The 20,540-nt window shown below is 37.7% G+C and overlaps 1 protein-coding gene across 1 annotated transcript in view; it reads left to right on the top strand.

The window, feature by feature from the left end:
- LOC112959289 (complement C4-A-like) overlaps positions 1-20,540 on the top strand; it is a 39,403-nt gene that overhangs the window by 17,272 nt on the left and 1,591 nt on the right. Inside the window, exons 17-40 of the mRNA XM_026053283.1 lie at positions 120-323; positions 745-859; positions 1,078-1,148; positions 1,542-1,681; positions 2,428-2,640; positions 3,856-3,907; positions 4,424-4,504; positions 5,516-5,719; positions 7,443-7,518; positions 8,052-8,208; positions 8,625-8,723; positions 9,060-9,228; positions 10,236-10,402; positions 10,831-10,989; positions 11,603-11,662; positions 12,198-12,291; positions 12,975-13,140; positions 13,954-14,041; positions 14,526-14,600; positions 15,527-15,635; positions 16,422-16,511; positions 16,900-16,989; positions 17,770-17,853; positions 20,043-20,175. Coding sequence (XP_025909068.1) covers positions 120-323; positions 745-859; positions 1,078-1,148; positions 1,542-1,681; positions 2,428-2,640; positions 3,856-3,907; positions 4,424-4,504; positions 5,516-5,719; positions 7,443-7,518; positions 8,052-8,208; positions 8,625-8,723; positions 9,060-9,228; positions 10,236-10,402; positions 10,831-10,989; positions 11,603-11,662; positions 12,198-12,291; positions 12,975-13,140; positions 13,954-14,041; positions 14,526-14,600; positions 15,527-15,635; positions 16,422-16,511; positions 16,900-16,989; positions 17,770-17,853; positions 20,043-20,175 — 2,896 coding nt within the window. The remainder of the gene's footprint in view (positions 1-119; positions 324-744; positions 860-1,077; positions 1,149-1,541; positions 1,682-2,427; positions 2,641-3,855; positions 3,908-4,423; positions 4,505-5,515; positions 5,720-7,442; positions 7,519-8,051; positions 8,209-8,624; positions 8,724-9,059; positions 9,229-10,235; positions 10,403-10,830; positions 10,990-11,602; positions 11,663-12,197; positions 12,292-12,974; positions 13,141-13,953; positions 14,042-14,525; positions 14,601-15,526; positions 15,636-16,421; positions 16,512-16,899; positions 16,990-17,769; positions 17,854-20,042; positions 20,176-20,540) is intronic.

Here is a 20,540-nt window from a genome sequence, read left to right as displayed (position 1 = left end):
GAGCTATTGCAATACCAGTCAATATTAACTGCAAAGAGTGATAGGAATAAGTACGATGAACACCTTTCTATCTACTGCTGCTTCCACGGCACTAATCCTAGGCTTTAATTATGTTGCAGCTAAGAAATATGAAGACCCTGATCTACAAAAATGTTGCCAGGATGGAATGAAATTAAATCCCATGAAGTTTACTTGTGATAAAAGGCTAACAAGGGTTACTGGTTCCGCTGAATGCCAAAAGGCTTTCAAGTTCTGTTGTGAGAAGGCTACAGAACTCAGGAAAATCTTGGCAACACGAAGAACTAGAGTTGGATTGGCACGAAGTAAAGATTGGTGATATGCCACTATTGCAGGAAAATATCCTTCCTTCCATGGGCAAGGGAGGGCTAAATGGGGGTTAAATGCTGCAAGGGAGGGAAGAAGTTCTCTTATGAGGGTCTGGTCGTTTCCATGTGCCCGTCTCTAGTTGTGCCAGGACAACAGAGAGGGCAGCAGACTTCGAAGGTGAGAGAGGGGAACTTCTTGGAGTGAGAAAAGGCAGGAATCATCTGTAGCAGTGTTTGCCACCAGACCTGTTTCAGGATGGAGTTTCAGGATGGTCTCTGCCTGCACCCTGAGGGTGCAAACGGCTGAACAGAGAAACAGAGGGATCTTCATTTACATCTCTGAGTGACTTTGTCTTTCTTGAATATTTTAATAGCTTTCTTTTTTAAAGATTTTCTAATTCTAGTTTTTGTTTTACAGATTTTGATCTTTATGAAGATGAAATATTTGATGAAAGCTCCATCACCTTGCGTAGTTATTTTCCAGAGAGCTGGTGGTGGAATTTAAAAGAATTAAAACATCCTGGGAACCATAGGTAACTGCCTGAATAGATCAATCTAAGTTTATTTATATAATAAAATTTATACTCACATCAATTTTATGTATTATTTGGTACAAAGAATTCAGAAAATTTGCAACAATTTTGTTTCCTCTACTAAGGGAATGCTTTTTAATTTATAATCCTCAAACTTCAGCAAAGGATGTTAACATTTCATATATTCTTTTTAATATGATTTATTTTGTGTTTCTTAGCATAAAAAGTGTGGTTCCTGATTCTATAACTACCTGGGAAATTCAGGCAATAAGTATATCTCCTCAAAAAGGTAAAATATTATTACTCTTATTTTATTGGATTGCTTTGAACTGATGAATAGAGAATATGTATTATTTAAGACATTCAGATGCAATGCTAAGTTGACAGAGCTTGATAGAGTGTCTATTTTGCAAAATGCAAGATCTTTTGACCAGGGCATTTAGTCCTGGACATATGCCATATCAAAACTCAACTAGAAGTTAAGAGCTACGTGTATACAATTATAAAGAAAATAAAGAAAACAGGTGTTTTGGTGAGATATCTGTCTCCTGCACTTCACCTTAGAGAAACCCTGGCATTGAGCTGATTTTCTAACACCTGATTTCTAACAACTAATGTTGTGTTTTGTGTTTAATTCTCAAGTCTCTCTTCTTTTTTTTTTTCTTTTCTTTTCTTATCCCAGGTTTTTGTATAGCTGATCCTCACACCTTTGAGGTTTTCAAAGACTTTTTTATATCCCTGAGATTACCATACTCAGTTAAAAGACATGAACAGCTAGAAATAAAAGCAGTTATTTACAACTATCTGCCTGAAGATCTCCAGGTAGTATTGCCACTGACTACTGTGCTGCACAGATCTAACCAGCTAGCTAGTTATATAAGTATCAGGACAATAAAAATAATCTGACTGCCATTGATTGCCCTCCTAAAACCTGAATACCATGCTCCTATTTTGAAAGTTTCACCAAGGTCAGGGTCCAGTTCTGCTTGTTTGTCACACTTGCTATATAAGACAGATTTCATTTACTGTATTATGCAACCAAATTCTATGTCTTCTGGACATATATTCTCCTACATATTATTGAAACAATGAACTACTCTTTTGCTCTCTGCCAGTCTTGGCAGCACACAGCTACCACTCAGCTCGGGGTCCCCAGGTTTATTGGGCTGATTCTGCTTCTTTTATCTCCAGCCCGGCTGGCTGGCATCTTCTTCTGAACTGAATTGAAAGGAGCAGACCGAGAAATGTGCTATCTTTCTTACTTCCCTGTGGCTGAGGGATCTTTCAAAACTACATTGCATATTCCAAGTAATGGATAAATATTAGCTCATTTACCTCCACAGCTCTCCTCAGCATTGAGTTGTCTTAACAGGCCATAGGTTCCTAGGAGAATTCAGGTTGGAGGGACCTCAGGAAGCCTGCTTGAGGAAGGTACAGGTATAGCAGCTGCCCAGTCAAAGAAAGGTAGAGAATAAGAAATTTGAGAGAGCTAAGTGGGAAAAAAAAATCTGTCTTGCAGAATTTCTATCTTGCTGTTTCCTTTCTGATCTCAAGCCATGTCTCTGCAGGTCACAGTGAAGATGGCTGCACAGAAGGGGCTGTGCACTGCAGAGACAACAGACAGGTCTGTACAGCTGAAGCTGACGGCTGCAGGGAACTCGGCAACACCAGCCTATTTCTCCGTTGTTCCTCTGACTGTAGGAGAAATTCCAATCACCATTACTGCTTTTGACCCTATTTCTGGGCACAGTGATAGCATTAGAAAGATGCTCAATGTTGTGGTAAGTATGAGTAGCAGAGGGCAGGCACATCATAAGTATCAAATAAGATTATGTGTTATGTTCTCTTGTGAAGAGAATGAAATCTCAGAAACATAAGATTGGGAGCAGTCCCAAACAATCTAATTCTCATCAAGGAGTGACAGGATGCTATAGCACAGGAAAGAAATTTCGCCCCAGGGTAGGCTTGTGACTACTGTGTCACAAGAATTATTCCACAAGGCAAAAAGACAATGCTCTCCCACTAAATTGTTACATATTTTTTTTCATGCAGATTTTGGTCCTTGATTATCTGTACGGTCTTTAGCTTCTATATGCTTCATCAATATTTATAAAAGGCCTTTTTTTCCCCTCATGAACCCAAGCTGGAAAATGTTCATCTACTGATATTTTGAGGGAAGATAGTGTCTGCTAATCATAGTATTTAACCCTGTTTTATTCCTTCTGGTTAATGGATCTTGAAGCTAAACAGTTGCACAGATGAGGAACATAAAGGCAAAGAATGATGCTGTATTGATTATTTAATCTCGCTCTTCTCTTTTGAAATAATGAAAAGGAGATGCCACTAATAAGTCAGTGCTGAGCAGCATGGACTCATTGCAGCACATTAGAAGAACATTGAGGACCACATTTAAATTGCACAAAAAACAGAATTATATGTCTCTTATAGAAGAGAGAACTCTTATAGAAGAAGACAATAACAGAAGTATATATACCATTAATGTGATGAAATAGTCCCATCAATAAGGATAAAGCTGAGTGTGTTTGGAAGCTATTGTTATAAACCATGGCTTTTCTAGAGATTGACACAGCCCCGGAATTTGGCACTACACCAGTATAAAGTCAGATGTTGGTGAACTGCATAGATGAGCAGTATATAAATGAAGTCCTGCTGATGACTTGCACAGTACATTGAACTAAAACCAAATTTTAAGCTTTCATTCTTCAGGTTTATTTTTGATTTACTGCATTTCATCCAGGGAAATGTGTCAACAATAACAAAAGAAAGTCAGTAGATTTCATTAGCATTTCATGTGGGAGACTGAAATTCTAATTTCAAGCTTCAGTTTCACCTGAGGAGAAATCCCACTCTAGAATAAACCATTTCTTCCATGTGCTGGTCCACTATAAGGACTGAGACCTTGGTTTCACATAGCCTATTTTCAGGTGTGAAAGTCTACAAGAAGTTTGACTTTTTATTTTCTCTCAATTTTACAGGCTGAAGGTGTTTTACAGAGAGAAGAGCAGACCATTTGCATTAATAGTGACTGTAAGTTACATAAGGAAAAACAAGTGAGATACAGATGAGATTTGAAGTAGGGGCCATTTTTGTAAGGGCTGATGTGAACATCCAAGAAGTGTGGGGAAATATTCCTTAAGATGAAAATGTTGCTTTGAGTTGACAGAAACCTGTTACAAATCTCTTCATGTGTAAAATGCCAAGAACTTCAGGGAAGCCAAATCACTTAATTCTAAATTTTTAGAATAGATTTGTATTATTTCTCTGTTTCAATGTGTCATTCTGTTATTATTATAGCATCTTAACCAGGAGGTTAAAAAGTGAAATTAAATTCATCATTTTGCTACAACAAACATTGTGGATGTATGTAAATCAAATATACTTAAGCAAGACAAATATTTTTTTTCATAAATTTCCATCTAACATTTCTTATAATACTTCTGTAATAATCGCTGTCAACTGTGAGACACTTCATGAAAAGCCCATTCTAAAATTACAATATTATTTTCGTTCAACCACGTGTAAGTCTTTATTATTTATCCACAGTCAAATACCGTACTCTGGACCTGGGAAAACCATCTAACATGGTACCAGATTCTGACAGTCACGTGTTTGTTAGCCTGAAAGGTAAGTGTAACTATATCAGTAACCATTCCATAAGTGGCACATGAACCATAATTCTACTTACCTTAATTCTACTGACTCCAAAACTTTTAATATCTACTCTTTCTTGGGTTTTCTGCCATGATCCGAATATTTTGTGCTACATCCCTAAGTCATAGATAAAGACAACCCCAAAACTAATCCATTACTTTACCCATTCTAATTACTCCTTACCACTGGAACAAGATAATAGTTTCAAGCAGTCCCTTCTGCCTCCCTGTGCCCAAATTAACTCTATGTTAATCCAGAGAATGAGGAAAGTATTTATCTTCTTAACCCTATTAACCCTACACAACAAATAGTCCTTTTGAAGCCCCACTAAATTCTTCAGAAATTAAGATGTCAGATTCTGATCTATAAGTTCTGGAAAGGTCTGATTTCCTAAGATATCTATAATCATATATTCATTTAATCAAATATATATATGCATGCATATATTTGTTAATGAAATCTAACAGCAAATACACACATATTAATTTTGAGACAAGATTTCCTAGGAACTATAAAATAAAAGATACCTACTTCCAGTCTCCATTCTAAAGCAGGGGGATGCTTGAACTCATCAAATAATAAAATAATAGAAAAAACATGCCCCAAATATCTGACATGTTTAGGACCATATTCTTTGTGTTCTGAAGGAGAAACAAGTCTGGTTTGACAAGCATTATCCAGCCTGAACCTGAGGCACCAGTTTTTCTCACTCTTCTTGCTTCTCTGCCTCCAGTAGCCTCAGGACTTTCTCTCTTGAACTCCTTCTTTGCCTCAGCCTCCTTCCTCCAGCATTTCAGAGGCCTGTTCTCTCACTCTTGATCTTGTCTAGCTAATTTTCAGAGTGATAATTAGCTGAAAACAGTATTTTATAATTGGAAGTGTAATCATGCCATGCTAGAGTGTCAACCTAAAATATCACATTTTATTCATTCTACACAAGACAGCTTTAAGTAGCAGTATTTTGACATATGTCTTTTATTACAGGGGATATTATGGGTGCATCCACAGAGAATTGTCTTACTGCTAATGGAATCGATAAACTTATCCAGTTGCCAAAGGGCTGTGCAGAGCAAACGATGGTGAAAATGGCCCCTGCAGTCTTTGCTATTGAGTACTTGGATGCAAGTGACCAATGGGTGAACCTTAGTCCTGAACGGAAGGATGAAGCCATTAGGATGATTGAACAAGGTATGCAGCGAAAAAAAAAAAAATCATAAAGCAGTCTATACTGGCTTGTTATTTCCCCCATTGCATAATATCCCTTGTTTCTTGAGAAAGGACTGAGCATTATCTTAATACAGCCATGCAGAAGTACCATAAGTACCATTGACAGTCTGTAGACAGGTATGAGAAGAAAGATATAAGTGCTTAACTAACTTCTTACACCTAACATTGCAGTAGTATTGGCAGTCACAGTCACCTCTGTCCCATGACTGATTTAGAAGCAGGATTCCGCAGACCAAAAGAAGAGCTGAATCACAGAATGGTTGAGGTTGGAAGGGACCTCTAGGGATCATCTAGTCCAAACCCCTGCTCCAGCAGGGACACCCAGAGCACGGGGCACAGGGCGGCATCCAGGTGGGTTTGGAAGATCTCCAGAGAAGGAGACTCCACAGCCTCCCTGGGCAGCCTGTTCCAGGGCTCTGGCACCCTCACAGTAATGCTGAACTGATCACTGTCATCTCTCTTCATAGTTACTAGACAGAACAGGGCAACTGTAAAGAGTGAATCATTTCATCCTGATGTATAGCTGCAAAACAGGCCAAGATAAACCATGTCCTAAAAATACCTAGTTCTTCTCCACCCTACAAGAAGTGCTTAGTATGACCAGCTTAGATGTAGGTGGCTGTGCTGCAAATGTCTACATCTAGCCAGAGAACTATTACCAAGGAAAATCCCAATGGCAGAGACAGTTGCTCTTACGTTGGTCCATATTTATCACATGGGCTAGAATGACTCTAACAGCCTTGGACCAAGCCAGGGAGGAAGCTTCCTTCAGGAGAAGACAACTGTAAGCCTGCTCCTTGAAGAGTCCATTGCAAGCCCATCCACAAATGGTGCTTTATACACCACAAAGCCGGGGTCATAGCACATGAAAGTGGAGATGTTGCAGGTTACAGACACTAAAGAAATCACAAGAGTTATCAGGAATATAGCAAGTACAGCTGATCTTTCCAAATTATAAAGGTTTACATATGGCTTAAAGCAATATAGTGCACCTATGAGCTTCAGATCTTATGCAACACAGAAATCATCAATGAAGACTAAGAATAAAAATACAGATTAAGAACACATGCCAACAGTTACAGAGTATAGGCCTTTAGTCATTTGCCCAAGGTTCCTAAAGGCAAAATGAGATCCTATTGATGAATATTTTTATTATCAACTGCATTCAGTCCCTTCGTGCTTTTATTGACACTTACTAAAGAAATTCACAGGGGCAGAAAAAGAGTTTTATAGAAACTATACAGATTTTGTCAAGCTAACAGCATAATGAAGAACAGAGTCCACAGCTCCTGATTTTTGTGTCTGAGCCTGTAGGTGAAGTTTTGCATCCTTTTTGATTCTATGCTCCATAAAGTCAGTATTAAAAAAGATGATTGTATGAGAAAAAAATCCCTAAGATTCACCAGGCAGAAAATGGCTTGGTATCCACATATCTACAGCTGTCTGCAGTTTTCAGATTCTTCTCTTGGCTCACCTTAGAACAAACAACAGCGTCTAAGCTAAGATTTTCATCTATTTAAGAAGTCAACTCAGTCATTTCTTCTTTAGAATACTAGAGAACAGCTTCATGTGCTCTTCCACTGGTCAGTACTGCATGTCCCCTTGTTAAGACAAAAGACGTATGGAAATGCCTAACAAACATGCATTTTCTCTGAGCAGTATATATGTTTTTCTGTTACTACAGGCTATACTAGGGTGCTTGAGTTTCAAAAAGATGATGGTTCCTATGGAGCATTTAAATCAATCCCCAGCAGTGTATGGTAAATGTAACTTTCATAATCAGCCTTTTTTTCCTTACTTTTTCAATATAATACAATGTATCAAAAATATAAATATTTTATATTTATATAAATAAATATTTATATTTATATTTATATTTATATTTATATTTATATTTATATTTATATTTATATTTATATAAATAAATATAATTTGGTGTATCAAAAGTTTTGTTTGAGGGCTTTGGACTTGATTTTCAAAATCTGGTGGACATCATGTTGCCTATGTACTTTTATCACAGATGGTCAGTCATGCAAGTCTCCAAGCAGGTTTAGTCCTTTATGACACAGGCTTATAGATTAACTTAGCCATAGATTAACTTGCATATGCCACAGGGTAGGAGGGCTCATACTGTCATGGTAGCTATAATGCCTAGTGCATTATATATGTATAGTGCATTATACATGCATAGTACATAGATTCCAATGAGCTCACTGTGTTGCATTTGAGTCTTTGCACAGAGTCATCCATACATGTCAACAAAAGTTTGTAAATTTTGTTTTCTTTCATGTAGGTTAACTGCATTCATTGTTAAAGTACTTGCAAGAAGCAGAGAATACATTAGTGTGCAAGACAGTCACATACATAAATCAATTACCTACTTGCTTAATAATCAGCAGGCAGATAATTCTTTCCATGACCCTCACCCGGTACTTGACAGGAATATGCAGGTGAGTCTTCAGGGTTTTGAAAAATTCATTGCACATTTAAGGTTCTTAGGGACAGAAAGGAATATTCTTGTTTGTTAAGTATTAACTAATTCATCTAAAATAAAAACAATCAGTAACTTTAGCACAAAACTAGTAATGTAATGCCCTAATAAAGATGCATTAAGTCAGAGAAGCATAGCTAGTACTTCAAGAGCTTTATTTTTTGACTAAGTTTGGGATAATCATGGCCTTGGCCTCTTTAGGCAGATAAACATTACTGAGCAAAATTAAAAGGTGAACGCAATGTAGTCAAATGGTGTAACAAGAGAGACTTTGAGTTCATGATAACTGATTTTCTAGCTTAAAAACATTAACAATACCATTCATAAGCAAATTCATGTATGCTTAGTTTTTCCTTTACATGCCTTGTCTTCTAGGGTGGCATTAAGACAGAAGAAGAGGATCTGGCTCTGACAGCCTTTGTAATCATTGCATTGCAACAGTCTCTACCAGTTTATAACGAGTCGTCTGCTGCGGTAAGAAGGTTTAATTTTGTATTAAATCTGAAGCCTGTTGAACAATGGCACGTCACCCTCCTTTTTAAGTACTGCAAATGGGAAGGGAGTAGTCTGCTTATTGCATCAGAGATGGGCAAGAACAGACACAGTAGCCTAATGTACAACAAGTATTTTGAGTTGGACACTCCATTATTAATGGTTTTAATCAAAATGTATTGATAATTGATAAATTCACAATGAATTTATCTCCAAAATGGTCACACTGAATTATTCTAATTTCCTGGGATTCATATCAGCGTTATCACTTACAAGCTTTGGACCACTTTTTCAAAAGGTTCTCTTCTGTTTTCACAGATGGATGTGATTACAAAATCCGTGGCTTACATGAAAAACTATCTTTCAAGAAACTTGAACTTCTATTCTACAGCCATCACTGCTTATGCTCTGACACTTGTTCAGTCCCATAGTGATGAAGCCAAATGGGCAACAGAAAAATTAAGAGGGTGTTCTTCTTTTGATGAAGGTACTAGTAACTTTTCTTTTAAAAATTAAACTTGGAAAAAGGTCTTCCTAATGAAAACATTTACTACACATTCTGCTACATGAATAGGGCAAATTCAAGTAAATGATAGCCATTTAATGTCATGAAAGTGTATGTATTTGTGTAGTATACTCAGTTGTAGAAATCACATAATCACATATTTTGATTTTTTAAATCAAAATATGCAATTTATTTGCTTGACATCACTTTAAAGTAACAGCTTAGGATTCTGAATTTTGTGTTGCAATCTTAGCTGATCCTAAAGTTGGAAGAAAACCATGGTAAATATTCAGATGTTTCCTGCTTCCTCTTTTCCATTTCCTCATTTCCTATCAAAGTTTCCTCTCCCTGGGACTGAGGCAGGAAAATGCTCATACTGAGCATCTCATCTGAGAAATCTGAAACCTTTGGTGGGCAGCAGGATTGAGCAGCTACATGTGGGAGCAGTCTTAAAACAGATTTGCCAACAAAAGTGAAAAGTCTGTCCCAGCCCACTTACTTCCTAAACCCCTCACCAATCCTAAGAGCTTTGCTCCCACCCACCACAGAGGTCACTTCTTTCCATCTGGTCTGCAGCTGCAGTCAAGACTGAGCCGCTTCATTGTGTGGATGAATGACAAGGCTATCTATTTCTCAAAATTCCTCTGGTAAATGCCTGGACTTATTAATACTTCATACTATAATTAATATGATAATTAATGCTATAATACTTTTGGTACCATCTGAGACAGTGCCATCACTTCATTGGATGGACACTTCTGTACAATGGGATCAACAGTCTGTGATCATTGGATAAGACAGTGTTGAAAACTTAATATGTTTGTCCTTTTCCACTCTCTCTTCTTCCAAACTGGTTTGTTGCTCTCATGATAGAATCTATGATTTCTGATTTATCCATACTATGACACAAAATATCTTTTATGCAAATAGTAGTAATTTTTTTGCAAATATCTTTCCCAACTGGATTCAAGCCTGAGTTACTCTTGCAGAAAAGCAGCAGCGCTACTGGGGAAATGGCAGAGATACAGTCTCAGTGGAAGCCACTGCCTATGCATTGCTTCAAACCTTGCTCCTGAGGGATATGGACTATGCAAGGCCTATTGCTACATGGCTGACGGAGAAAAGGAACTATGGTGGAGGATTCTGCTCTACACAGGTACATGACCATCAGCCCCTAGAATTTGAGAGGGTGAAAGAAAATGTAGATTCCACAATTTTTTTTTTATTTTCATTCAAAAGCACTAAGAAAAATAATAATCTTGAATTTCTTTGAATTTCCTCAGCTCCCGAGGCACACAAAGATTTTGGACCTTTAATAAAAGGTATTAGGAGCTAACGGAGATTGCTTGTCTTTATGAAGATATAATAAGTTCTCAGGCCTGCAGTGTTTTTAGGATTTTAATAATGAAAGAAGAGGGTGGAAATTTAAATGAATAGTCTGTGCAGATAAGGACAAATGAAACCAGGAAATATTCAAAGCAGGAAAAACATAAAACTGAGGAATAGCGTCAGGTGATTGGTCATGTCCTCTTGTCTATTGTTGCAATAACTGGCATAATTTTTTTTCATTCCTATCTCACCTAGGACACAGTGGTAGCCCTGGAGGCTCTGTCAGCATATAGCATACAGGCATTGGAAACTTCTTCAGGCAGCCTGAGTGTTAGAGTAGAAACACCTGGAAGGCAAAAGAGTTATCTGATCGCTTTGACTGATAGAGACGAAGAAATTCAGAAGGCATTAGAGGTACACAACCCTCCATTTGTGTGAGATTTTCTTTTCCTCAAACAGGAGAAATACTGGATCATCTCAGTTTTCTTTCCTTCTGTTAAGCAACCATGATGCAGTTGGGTAATATTTTTCAATAATTTAACCTGTAAAGAATTAGTCTTTCTAAATACTAAATAAATAAATAAATAAATAAAAATCCATAGCTGTTTAGCTGCACACTCATTGTATTTATAGGGCCTCTTCTGCCTCTTCAAGGATGACAAAGTCCTGAATTTTCCCCTATGGCAAAGACAAACCTCTTTAAAATTTTCCTTGAGAATGAGCTAAAAGGAAGCAGGGGAATTGTCTGACATACAAAGTGTTAGGACCTGTGAAAACACCCTGCAAAGGAGAGATTAATGTTGGGAAAAACATCTCCTGAGCACTGGAATAATCAATTAAAATGTTCCAGCCCTGGAAATGCGGAATCTCTAACTCCTTCCGTAGCTCTGAGCAGAGTACAGATTTTTCATACCCCAGTTCTGCTGGGAAGAGGCAAGAAAGAGTGTCAAGCCAAGAAAAAAAAATAGCTTAATTGTTCAGTACACACTGAATCTCTACTTTGTTTTTTTTTGACCTTCATTTGCAGTTTGATCTTGGGAGCCAACTTCATGTGTCTGTGGAAGGCAGAGGAAACGGGACTATGAGTGTAAGATGTGACCCAGAAATTCATAACTTACTTGGACTTTTTACTTTTTGAAAACAGACCAAAAAATACTTCCCATAGCCTCATCCTTTGTGTTCCCAGCCCAAAACTTTAAAATATAGAAATTGTCCAGATGGTCAATTTTACTACTTCTTAACTTCGGAAAGTACCCAATGAGAATAACCCACTGATAGAGGTGTCTGAAACTTGAAAGATTCCTTTGTATTTGAGATTTATCTCAAAGGGCGTGAGCCCTATGATTTGGGACCATGGGATATGCACATAGAGGTTCTCCTGCCCTCTATATTCATGACAGTCCTCTGAAAACAGTCTGCACCTCTGGTATGAAAACTAGCCTGTGCCTCCAGGAGTATGAACAGGGAGTATGGTATGTTTTCCTCTTCATACTCTGCACAGTATATATTCCTCTTCATACCCCTATGTCACACCAGCAATTTGCTGAAAAAAAAATCCTGAGTTAAATTCTTGTCACTCAAATGGTATTTTTAGGGCTTTACTCTTTGTGTTTTTGTGTTAGATATTAAAAGTGTACCAGTCTTCTGAGCTGAAGGAAAGCAAATGTGATGATCTGATTTTGACAGTAGAAATGGAAGGAGTCGTCAAATATGCTGGTGAGTAAAACGAGTAAGTAGTCTTAAAGGCTCAGCCTACAGTTAATTATATTTGATGGCTTTTTGGCCTTGTGAAATGGGAATAAATGAGTGAAACAAGGTAAGAGAGTAGTCTTAGAACCCGCACAATTATTGATATTTTTGTTACATTCTTATTGATATTTTTGTTACATTCAGTTTATTAATAATATTGAGTGGTTTAACAGCTCTCTGGGTAACTGTAGATGCAGAGGTTACCTAATAGATATATCAATAGTATTAACAACTCCCAGTTCTTGTTGGGAGGGGAGCTGGATAATCTCTCTTGATGGTTATCCTGACTGCCACATAGGAAAAGCTCAGCTTGGCTCCCTGACTGATAAGGGACTTGTTGTGTGACCTTAAAAATTATTTGGGACAGATTCATTATTGCTATTTTTTATATTGATGAGACTGTCTTTTCCCTTTTTTTAAACATGACTGTTTAAACCCCATTCACAGCTAGATCTGTTGGTTAACACCGACAGATAATGACAGATAACAATACTATAATTACCTCTAAGGTTTTAATTTAGAATGTATTTGAAGTAAGGTAATGGAGAACAGTCATAGAGATTCCATCTCCCCACCCTTACAATTACACAGAAAAAGGAGACAAAGTAGCCGCTGAAGCTAATTAGGCTGATTGTGTCTACCACCTCCAGATGCTGAATATGCCTATGAAAACTATGATTATGAGTCTGTTGCTATAGAAGCCACTCAGCATGAGCCACTACTTGATATCGAGTGGTTTGATATCCACAACAGAAGGAAAAGGGATGTGATCTCTTCCAAGAAAACAGAATCCCTGCGCTACAAAGTCTGTGTCAGGTAGGTCTGCAGATTGGAAGATTTTATTAGAAAATGCATTCATTTTTTCAGGGAATTCATGGTCATGGCCTTCAAATCAATAAGCTGGGCATTCAGCTTGCAAGCACATATACAGGGCAAATCAACATTTTCTCTTCCATGGCAAGAGATTTAGCCAGTTTGCACAGAACATGAGCAGCCAGTTCCAGATTCTGCCCCATCTGTCTGACGGGTGATGTGTGTATATATATAGATAGATAGATAGATAGATAGATAGATAGATAGATAGATAGATAGATGTATATGCATACACATCAATACATATATTGATGTCTCTCTCTCTCTATATATATAAAGGAGATAGTTAGGAGATGGCTAGGTCAAGGAGGATTTCAGCCCAGAACATCAAAGGCAGGAGTAGTTTATATAGCTTTGTCCATTAAGAATTAGGACAAGCTAGTCTCTTGGCCTCCCCTCTAGGTAAAAAGTAAGAATAGATGTTTTGCAAATGCTGCTTATCCTCCATATGTTCAACAGTGTTTTTAGCATGAGTTGAGTTGTGCTTTGAAGGTGATTGTTTCTGCCTATCAGCTACATTGCTGGCAAGGCAAGACATCTTGGCTTTAGATTACAAGCTAACTAGTTTAGATAACTAATTTTGCCATGTAACTCTTATTAATCCGGTAGATAAGTTTCAAGTTAAAATTCACTAAGGGAAGTTAAATTGAACAATACCCTTTGCTTCATCATTAGCAAAGTTAAAGACCTAAATTCTTCAGACCAAGATTAGCTGTTCAGTGTAAATGTCCACTAATGACAGTCTCCTTTATAAAGGTCTGCAAGTGCCAATGTGCCAAAGATGTCTCTTGTTGATCTTTCTCTATTAAGTGGCTTGGAACCTGACACAAAGGAACTTGAACAGGTGAGAAACATGCTTCTCTGCGCAAGCTTTTATATCCTTTTCTATATAAATTTCCTGCAGAAAGCTTCCCAAAGTCCACCAAATAAGGAAGGGAAAATCAGGTTTGGAATAGACATATTTTCAACATTCCTGTATTGACAAAAAAATAATGTTGAATATATGCAAGACAAGATGAGGTTAAGATGTAATTTGGGTAGAGTCCAGACTTCTTAGGGAGTTCCTTGCAGTAAAAAACAGGCAAAGGCTCAAGATGACACCTAAATATGTGCATATGTTTACATATATTACTGTCCTCACTAATTTAAAACACATCCTCACCATATTTACTTAGGTTCTGTATCCAAATAAGATTCTTAGGGACTGTTTCCTGTGGGGAAAAATAAACAAGGAAGCAACCAGTTAGAAATCAGTATATAGTGGATGACAGTGATGGTATTTCTGACCTCATAGATTTTTTTGTTGTTTTTTGTTTCCTTTACTGCAGTTGGTAACGTCTTCAGACAAATATATTCAGCATTTTGAGCACAAGGAAGGAAAGGTGTTGCTTTACTTTGGTGAGGTAAGCAAACTCAATGGATTTTTTTCAACCGCTGCCTGGTGAGATAGTATATACATAGTACATAAATGCAGCCCACATTGGAGATTCAGGCTTCAGACAAAAAAAAAAAAAAATAATTAATTAATTAATTAATTTAAAAAAAAAAAATAAAATAAAGGATTCGTTTCTAGCTAAGAACAGTTGCTAAAATACAGGAGGTCCATGATTACCAAAGTATTATCTCATGATCCTGTAAATTCCATATGGATACCTTGCATGCAAAGCACATTTCTGAATCAAGATCCATGCAATAACAAATAAGTGGAGTCATTAAGCTCCCTAATATATATTTCTCCATATTTTGGATAATGTTTTTGGATTATACCCTCTTGAGATGCTCCACTGCTGTAGCCAGTAGTAGGTGATCCCTACAGAAGGCTTACACTGCTTTTTTAAAGAGAAGACAACAGTCAAAAGAAAATTTTAAACATTATTTCTGCTAGGACTGTCCTAGAGAAGCTGTATAGGTCAAAAACTCTGTTAAGTAGGTCTGGTCAGGTCGCCCTGATCTTACCATTTTGTGGAAAGTGTGGAAAGAGCGCATACTGCCACAAAACACGGCAGCCCCCAGTATAGGTTAAGCTTTGACCAACTATTTGACCTGTACCTGTTCAAGTAAACTTCAAAATAGTGATAATCTGAGTCAGGATAAGCCAGTGTGCTGCACATATCTCATAAAAAATGCCTTTACCAGACTTAGCTCACCCCAAAAATCTCCCAAGAAATTAATGGGAGGGGAAAAAAGAGAATGGTTGTAAAGATGAAGCGACAGCTTCTAGAATTGACTTACCTCCCCCATCAGAAATAATCGTTCAGCAGCCTATAGAGGCACAAGCGGGACAATGTGTTTTTTTACTCATCACAGTTATTGTTCCTTTCCTCTCCAGATCACAACTGGACCAGAACCGGACTGCATATCATTCGAAGCAAAGCAAATCAATCCCATGGGGCTTGTTCAGCCAGCAAATGCCATCCTTTATGATTTTTACAATCCTGGTATGCTAGCTTGAAGGAACAAATAAACCAATATGCCACTGTTTAGAAAGGCAATCTTTCAGGAATTAAATCCAGTCAGCTCCAACACTGACAATATTTTAGGAAAGGTCCGTCATTACAAATATATTGAAAATACATATTTTTACATTTGTGACTTTTTTAAAAAATCAGTTTTCTTGGCTTCCATAGTGTTTTTAAGGATATTCCATTCACATTATCATTTTGCTCAGTGTGTCTTTCTATGCATCTGAGAGCAGCAACCTCAGAGGTTTGGCTTAAGTGTTTCTGAGGAATTTATCTCATCCACTATTCAAGGAATATTAGATTCAAACTCTCCTCATCTTCCACAATCATGGAAATATAGGGTGAAATCTTTACTTTAACTGAAGCTGAGTGATTCCTGGGAGTGTACACCGCCCAAAGCTTGGTTCATGTTGACTTTTCTCTCTGATGGCTAAGAGTACCAGGTACGAGAGTGATGCTGAGTCTGTCATCCTTCTAAAATGGTGTAGGGCTCACTGCAACCCTATGGTCTACAGAGGCTTTTAAGATGGATACTTATAGGAGGTAACAATCAAAAAAAGGAAAAGGAAGATTAAAACTTAAACAAATTGAACAGAAGGCAGGGTAGACTGCAGTCCTTTGTAGACTGTTCACATGCGTCTAACTCCTTAGTGCTCTGAATTCTCTGGACCAGGGCAAAGTTTGGCTTCAGAGGTAGTTTCTGCTGCTTAATCTCTTCCACTGGAACTTTCTAAGACAACTTACTCTGTTTCTTTTCTATAGAAAGAAAGTGCAGCATATTCTATAGTGCACCCCAGCACAGTGCAATGCTTTCGAAGATGTGCCACGCGGATGTTTGCCAGTGTGCAGAAGGTATTGAACTGCCAAATAAGTTCTTCTAAAAGATAGCAACTCCTGAGAATCATTAATATGTCATTTTTAAGTCTGAAATGAACAATCCTGATCTCTAAATTTAACTCAATGCATAATATATGACATAGAGCTTGTATGCTAGACACTTGTATGCTTGGTACCACATTCATAACCGTTATTTTACAGATATTCAGGATCTATATGATACTTACACATAAGATATATGTAAATATAAATATATATGAGTGTAAAAACTTTCCATCATCAAAGAAAAAAGTTGTTCTGCTTTATTATACTCTCTGTTATAATATTGACTGTGTGTATGCTGTATCTGTCTAAATATCTAGACCTACAGAGATGGATGCATAATTTATGTTGTTCATTCTAGGTCCCTGTCCAAGACAAAGGTCAACTTTCAGTAAAGCTGTAACAAGTGCACGTGTGAACTTTGTGTGCTACAACCCTACTGCAGATTATGGTAAGACATGAAAGATAAAAGTCAATGTATTTTAAACATATTGCTTTTTAAGTATAAGGATAAATAACAAGTTTGGAGTTTTATGTTCAGAGACCTCTCCTTAAAAAAAGAAAGAACAGCTTCTCTATCTGGCTTGGAGGGTGAGGAGATGAAATGAAGCCAAGTGTTACAGTAGTCCTATAGGGAGGGAAAGGGTAAGGAATGGTCTCTGAAAGATGTTGTAGCCTTCTGAGGGAAGGAAGAGATTATACCTTTGCATTAGAAGTGTTAGAAAAGACCAGTGAGTACCACCATCCTCATGATCTCTATGTTTACACGAGGGCCATAAGCACTAGATTGCAATATATGGCATCTTATAGCTCTGTAGCTTCTTCTGTTGTTATTTCCCCCTTTGTTAATTTGCCTTTTTGGCCTCTTCTTTGGATGAAAATTTGGAAGAGTTGTTGATAGAAACCTGACTCAGTAGCTTTGGTGAGCTTTGACAGAGGAACAGAGAAAAAGAGCAGCTTTCTCTGCACAGGTGGAACCCAACACATAGAGTACCTGCCCCTAAAACAAATGGCAAAGGGAATATAAATCTAGGAGCTGTTGATTAGTTCCCATCTTTTTGAAAGCATATTAGGTACAGTGAAATACTATCCTATTATGTTTTTAATTCCCAGGACTGGTGAATGGGTAAAATATGTGACTGTACTGATAATGGTGAAGGAGTACTTATTTTAAATCTTGGACTCAACCTCATGTTTTCATCTGGCCTCACACAATTATTGTCTGTTGCAGTGTATGAAGTAGAGCTCCTTAACAGCACACAAAAAAATGTTTTTGACTACTATGAGGCCAAAATCCAGAGAATCCTTAAAATCAGTAAGTATCAAAATGCTTGAGCACTTGCGTTAACCTACAGCAAAACTTGATTAATCTGCATGATAACAACCATGAGTCGTGTGGATTCCGTTTGCGTGAGAAAATAGGGTAAGATACTCTTATCTATTAAGCTTTCAAGAAGAATTATTTATTGAAAGAGTTGCTGGGTGAGCCTCATTGGGTTTAGCTCAGCTCAGGGGTAGGCTGCTGATCACTTCCCATGCTTTGGTTCACATTGTGCAGCAACCCCAGCACATCCCTTCAGATTTAATTGAACCAGAAAAGCCATTGAACCTTCTGGCTGTTAATGGGGAATTCATATCAGGACAGTGGACTCCACTGGAGCTAGTCTAAAATAAACTCTCTGAAAATATGCACAGTGTGGATATTAGATCCTCAGCACCAAGCATTTCACTCCATACAACTTTCTAACCAATTCATTCTTTTCCTGATATAAGCATACTCAGTGACCTTTATTTTGAGGCGGAATTAAGATTTGAAGAGCTTGTTACTCAAATACTTAGTAAGGACTCAGCACGTGACCTTTGTGAAACATGCTGAGAGTTCCCACGCTGACTTGCTTGAAGCCAGTGAATACAGGAAAACTTCTGAAATTTTGATTTAATAATTGTGATAAAAACAACAAAATAGACCTTTTTCTGTTTCTTTGCTTATCCTGAGAAAATCGGCACTGTTCTCAGGCAGTGTCCTTCTGCAGGCTCACCATCCCAACTGTCCCAGAACGAACTTTATTTCACAAGCAGCATCAGGGAACACTGCCGTTCTTTGAAGTAATTTCTGGAGAAGCTGTCAAATGACATCTCAGATTTCAAATAGCATTGAATCATGTGGCAGTCTGGAGACTGCCTTTAAAGAAAGGCTTTAAAAGTTCCCAGATTTTCCATGCCTTGACTAGAATAATCATCTCACTCCGTGATCTCTGCCCAGAGGACTGGTGATGCCACCATGTACTTTGTGGTACAGAACTTGTGATTCTTGCCCAAAGGCCACTTACTGTGGGAGGATCAAATCCGGACTTTATTAGTCCAGAGATACATGAGTAACAGCCAGTGCTTTCTGTATGCAGGGGAAATGATAATGTACCAAGTGAGCATCTCTGGGAGATTACAATACCTTGATAGAAAGGTTCATTAATGCCTCCAGAAAATTTACATGATCTAAAGAAGTTAGAACTCTGTGTCTCATTGTTTTTATTCTTACGATTCACGGGCAATCATTGGAAAGATCTTTTATTTTTTAAGTGAGAATGGCATTTTGTACCTAAACTTTGACTAAAAGATGACACTGAATGACATACTTTCCTTATTCCAGCCCATACCTTTCCTATAAATAAACATATGTTCTCCAGTTAGCTAGCTAGAATCAAGTCCTACCATCCAGGCTGCAGTTTCTCTCGGAGTTATTGGAGCAAATCAAATGGTGATAGCAGGGAGCAGAATAAGGTGTTGTGGTGACATTATGCTAGCATCAAAAGTAGATGAGAATTATTTGGGTGGCATCTTGTTCTCTGGACTCCTAGCATTATTTCAGTATCAATCCTTGGAAAGAAAACATTGGTTCAGATGAGATATATAAAAACTTATTTGGCTTAGGAGATATCAAAAGAGAATTTTGTGCATGCACACTCCTCTGATTATTAGAAGAATTAGTGTTTGTGTTTTGACTTAACATTTATGTCCCATGAGTCTGTTAGAGAAACACTATAGCTCTTGCAATATAGTACAAAATCGGTTTTATACTTCTCATTATTGATTTCAGGACTTGAAAAAATTATTCCAATTTAATTCTTCTTGTGCAGTTTGGATCATTATGGTAATTTATATTTAATTTTGTTTTACAGAAATTTTCTCTCTTTTTCATTTGACAAGTCTATCATAGTATTCTGTTTTTTTCCAATGTCTCATGCCTTAGAAGGGAATCTTTTCCCAGTAACGATGGAGGAGGCCAAGACAACCAGCTCAGACTCATTCTAATTATGTAATGTTGAGAGCATAGTATCCTACCAACAGGATGACCATTTACATCCATGTCAAGCAGAAACTCTTGATTGAAATGTTGTCTTGCATTAGAAGTACTGCGCAGGATCATATGGGATTGTGTCCTGTGGGCAATGGTCCTACTCTTTATTAGAAAATGTGTTTATGGAGCATCCTCTTTTCACGCCACAGCTGCTGATGAAAACATCTATGTGGGAGCTCAACGACAGTTCCTTAAGCGCTCCTCTTGCAAGTTAGACATGGAAATGGGCAAACGGTACCTCCTGATGGGAAAGGATGGACATACAGTTGATGACAAAAACAGGCAAGTGCAATATTTTCTGAGCTGTGGCTGTTGCCACAACCAGTGTATCCAAAGGGTACCCAAATAATCCTAATGCCATCAGGAAGCAAGGGAAGGTCCAAATCTCTTTGGGATTGATTCTACTGGCTTTACTAAAATGCTCAGAATACCACCGTGTATAGGCAGACTATAAGCAAAAGAACAGTTTTCTCTGCAGGGAATAGCATGGCTGTCCAATCTACTAGCACATCTGAGTGTGCAGAAGTTAGTTCCCACACTTCTCAGCATCAAAATCTGGCCCTTGTTTTACTGGGTTAAAAAACCTCACAGTCAGGAAAGGAGAGCTGGGAAATTCTGCACTGCTTTAGCTATTCTGAATGCCCTGC

This window comes from Nothoprocta perdicaria, unplaced genomic scaffold (genome assembly GCF_003342845.1).
Source record: "Nothoprocta perdicaria isolate Ctin4 unplaced genomic scaffold, notPer1 scaffold_98, whole genome shotgun sequence".
In the NCBI taxonomy this organism is placed as follows: Eukaryota; Metazoa; Chordata; class Aves; order Tinamiformes; family Tinamidae; genus Nothoprocta; species Nothoprocta perdicaria.
The sequence above is the reverse complement of the archived record's forward strand: the minus strand, read 5'-3'. Positions and strand labels throughout refer to the sequence as shown.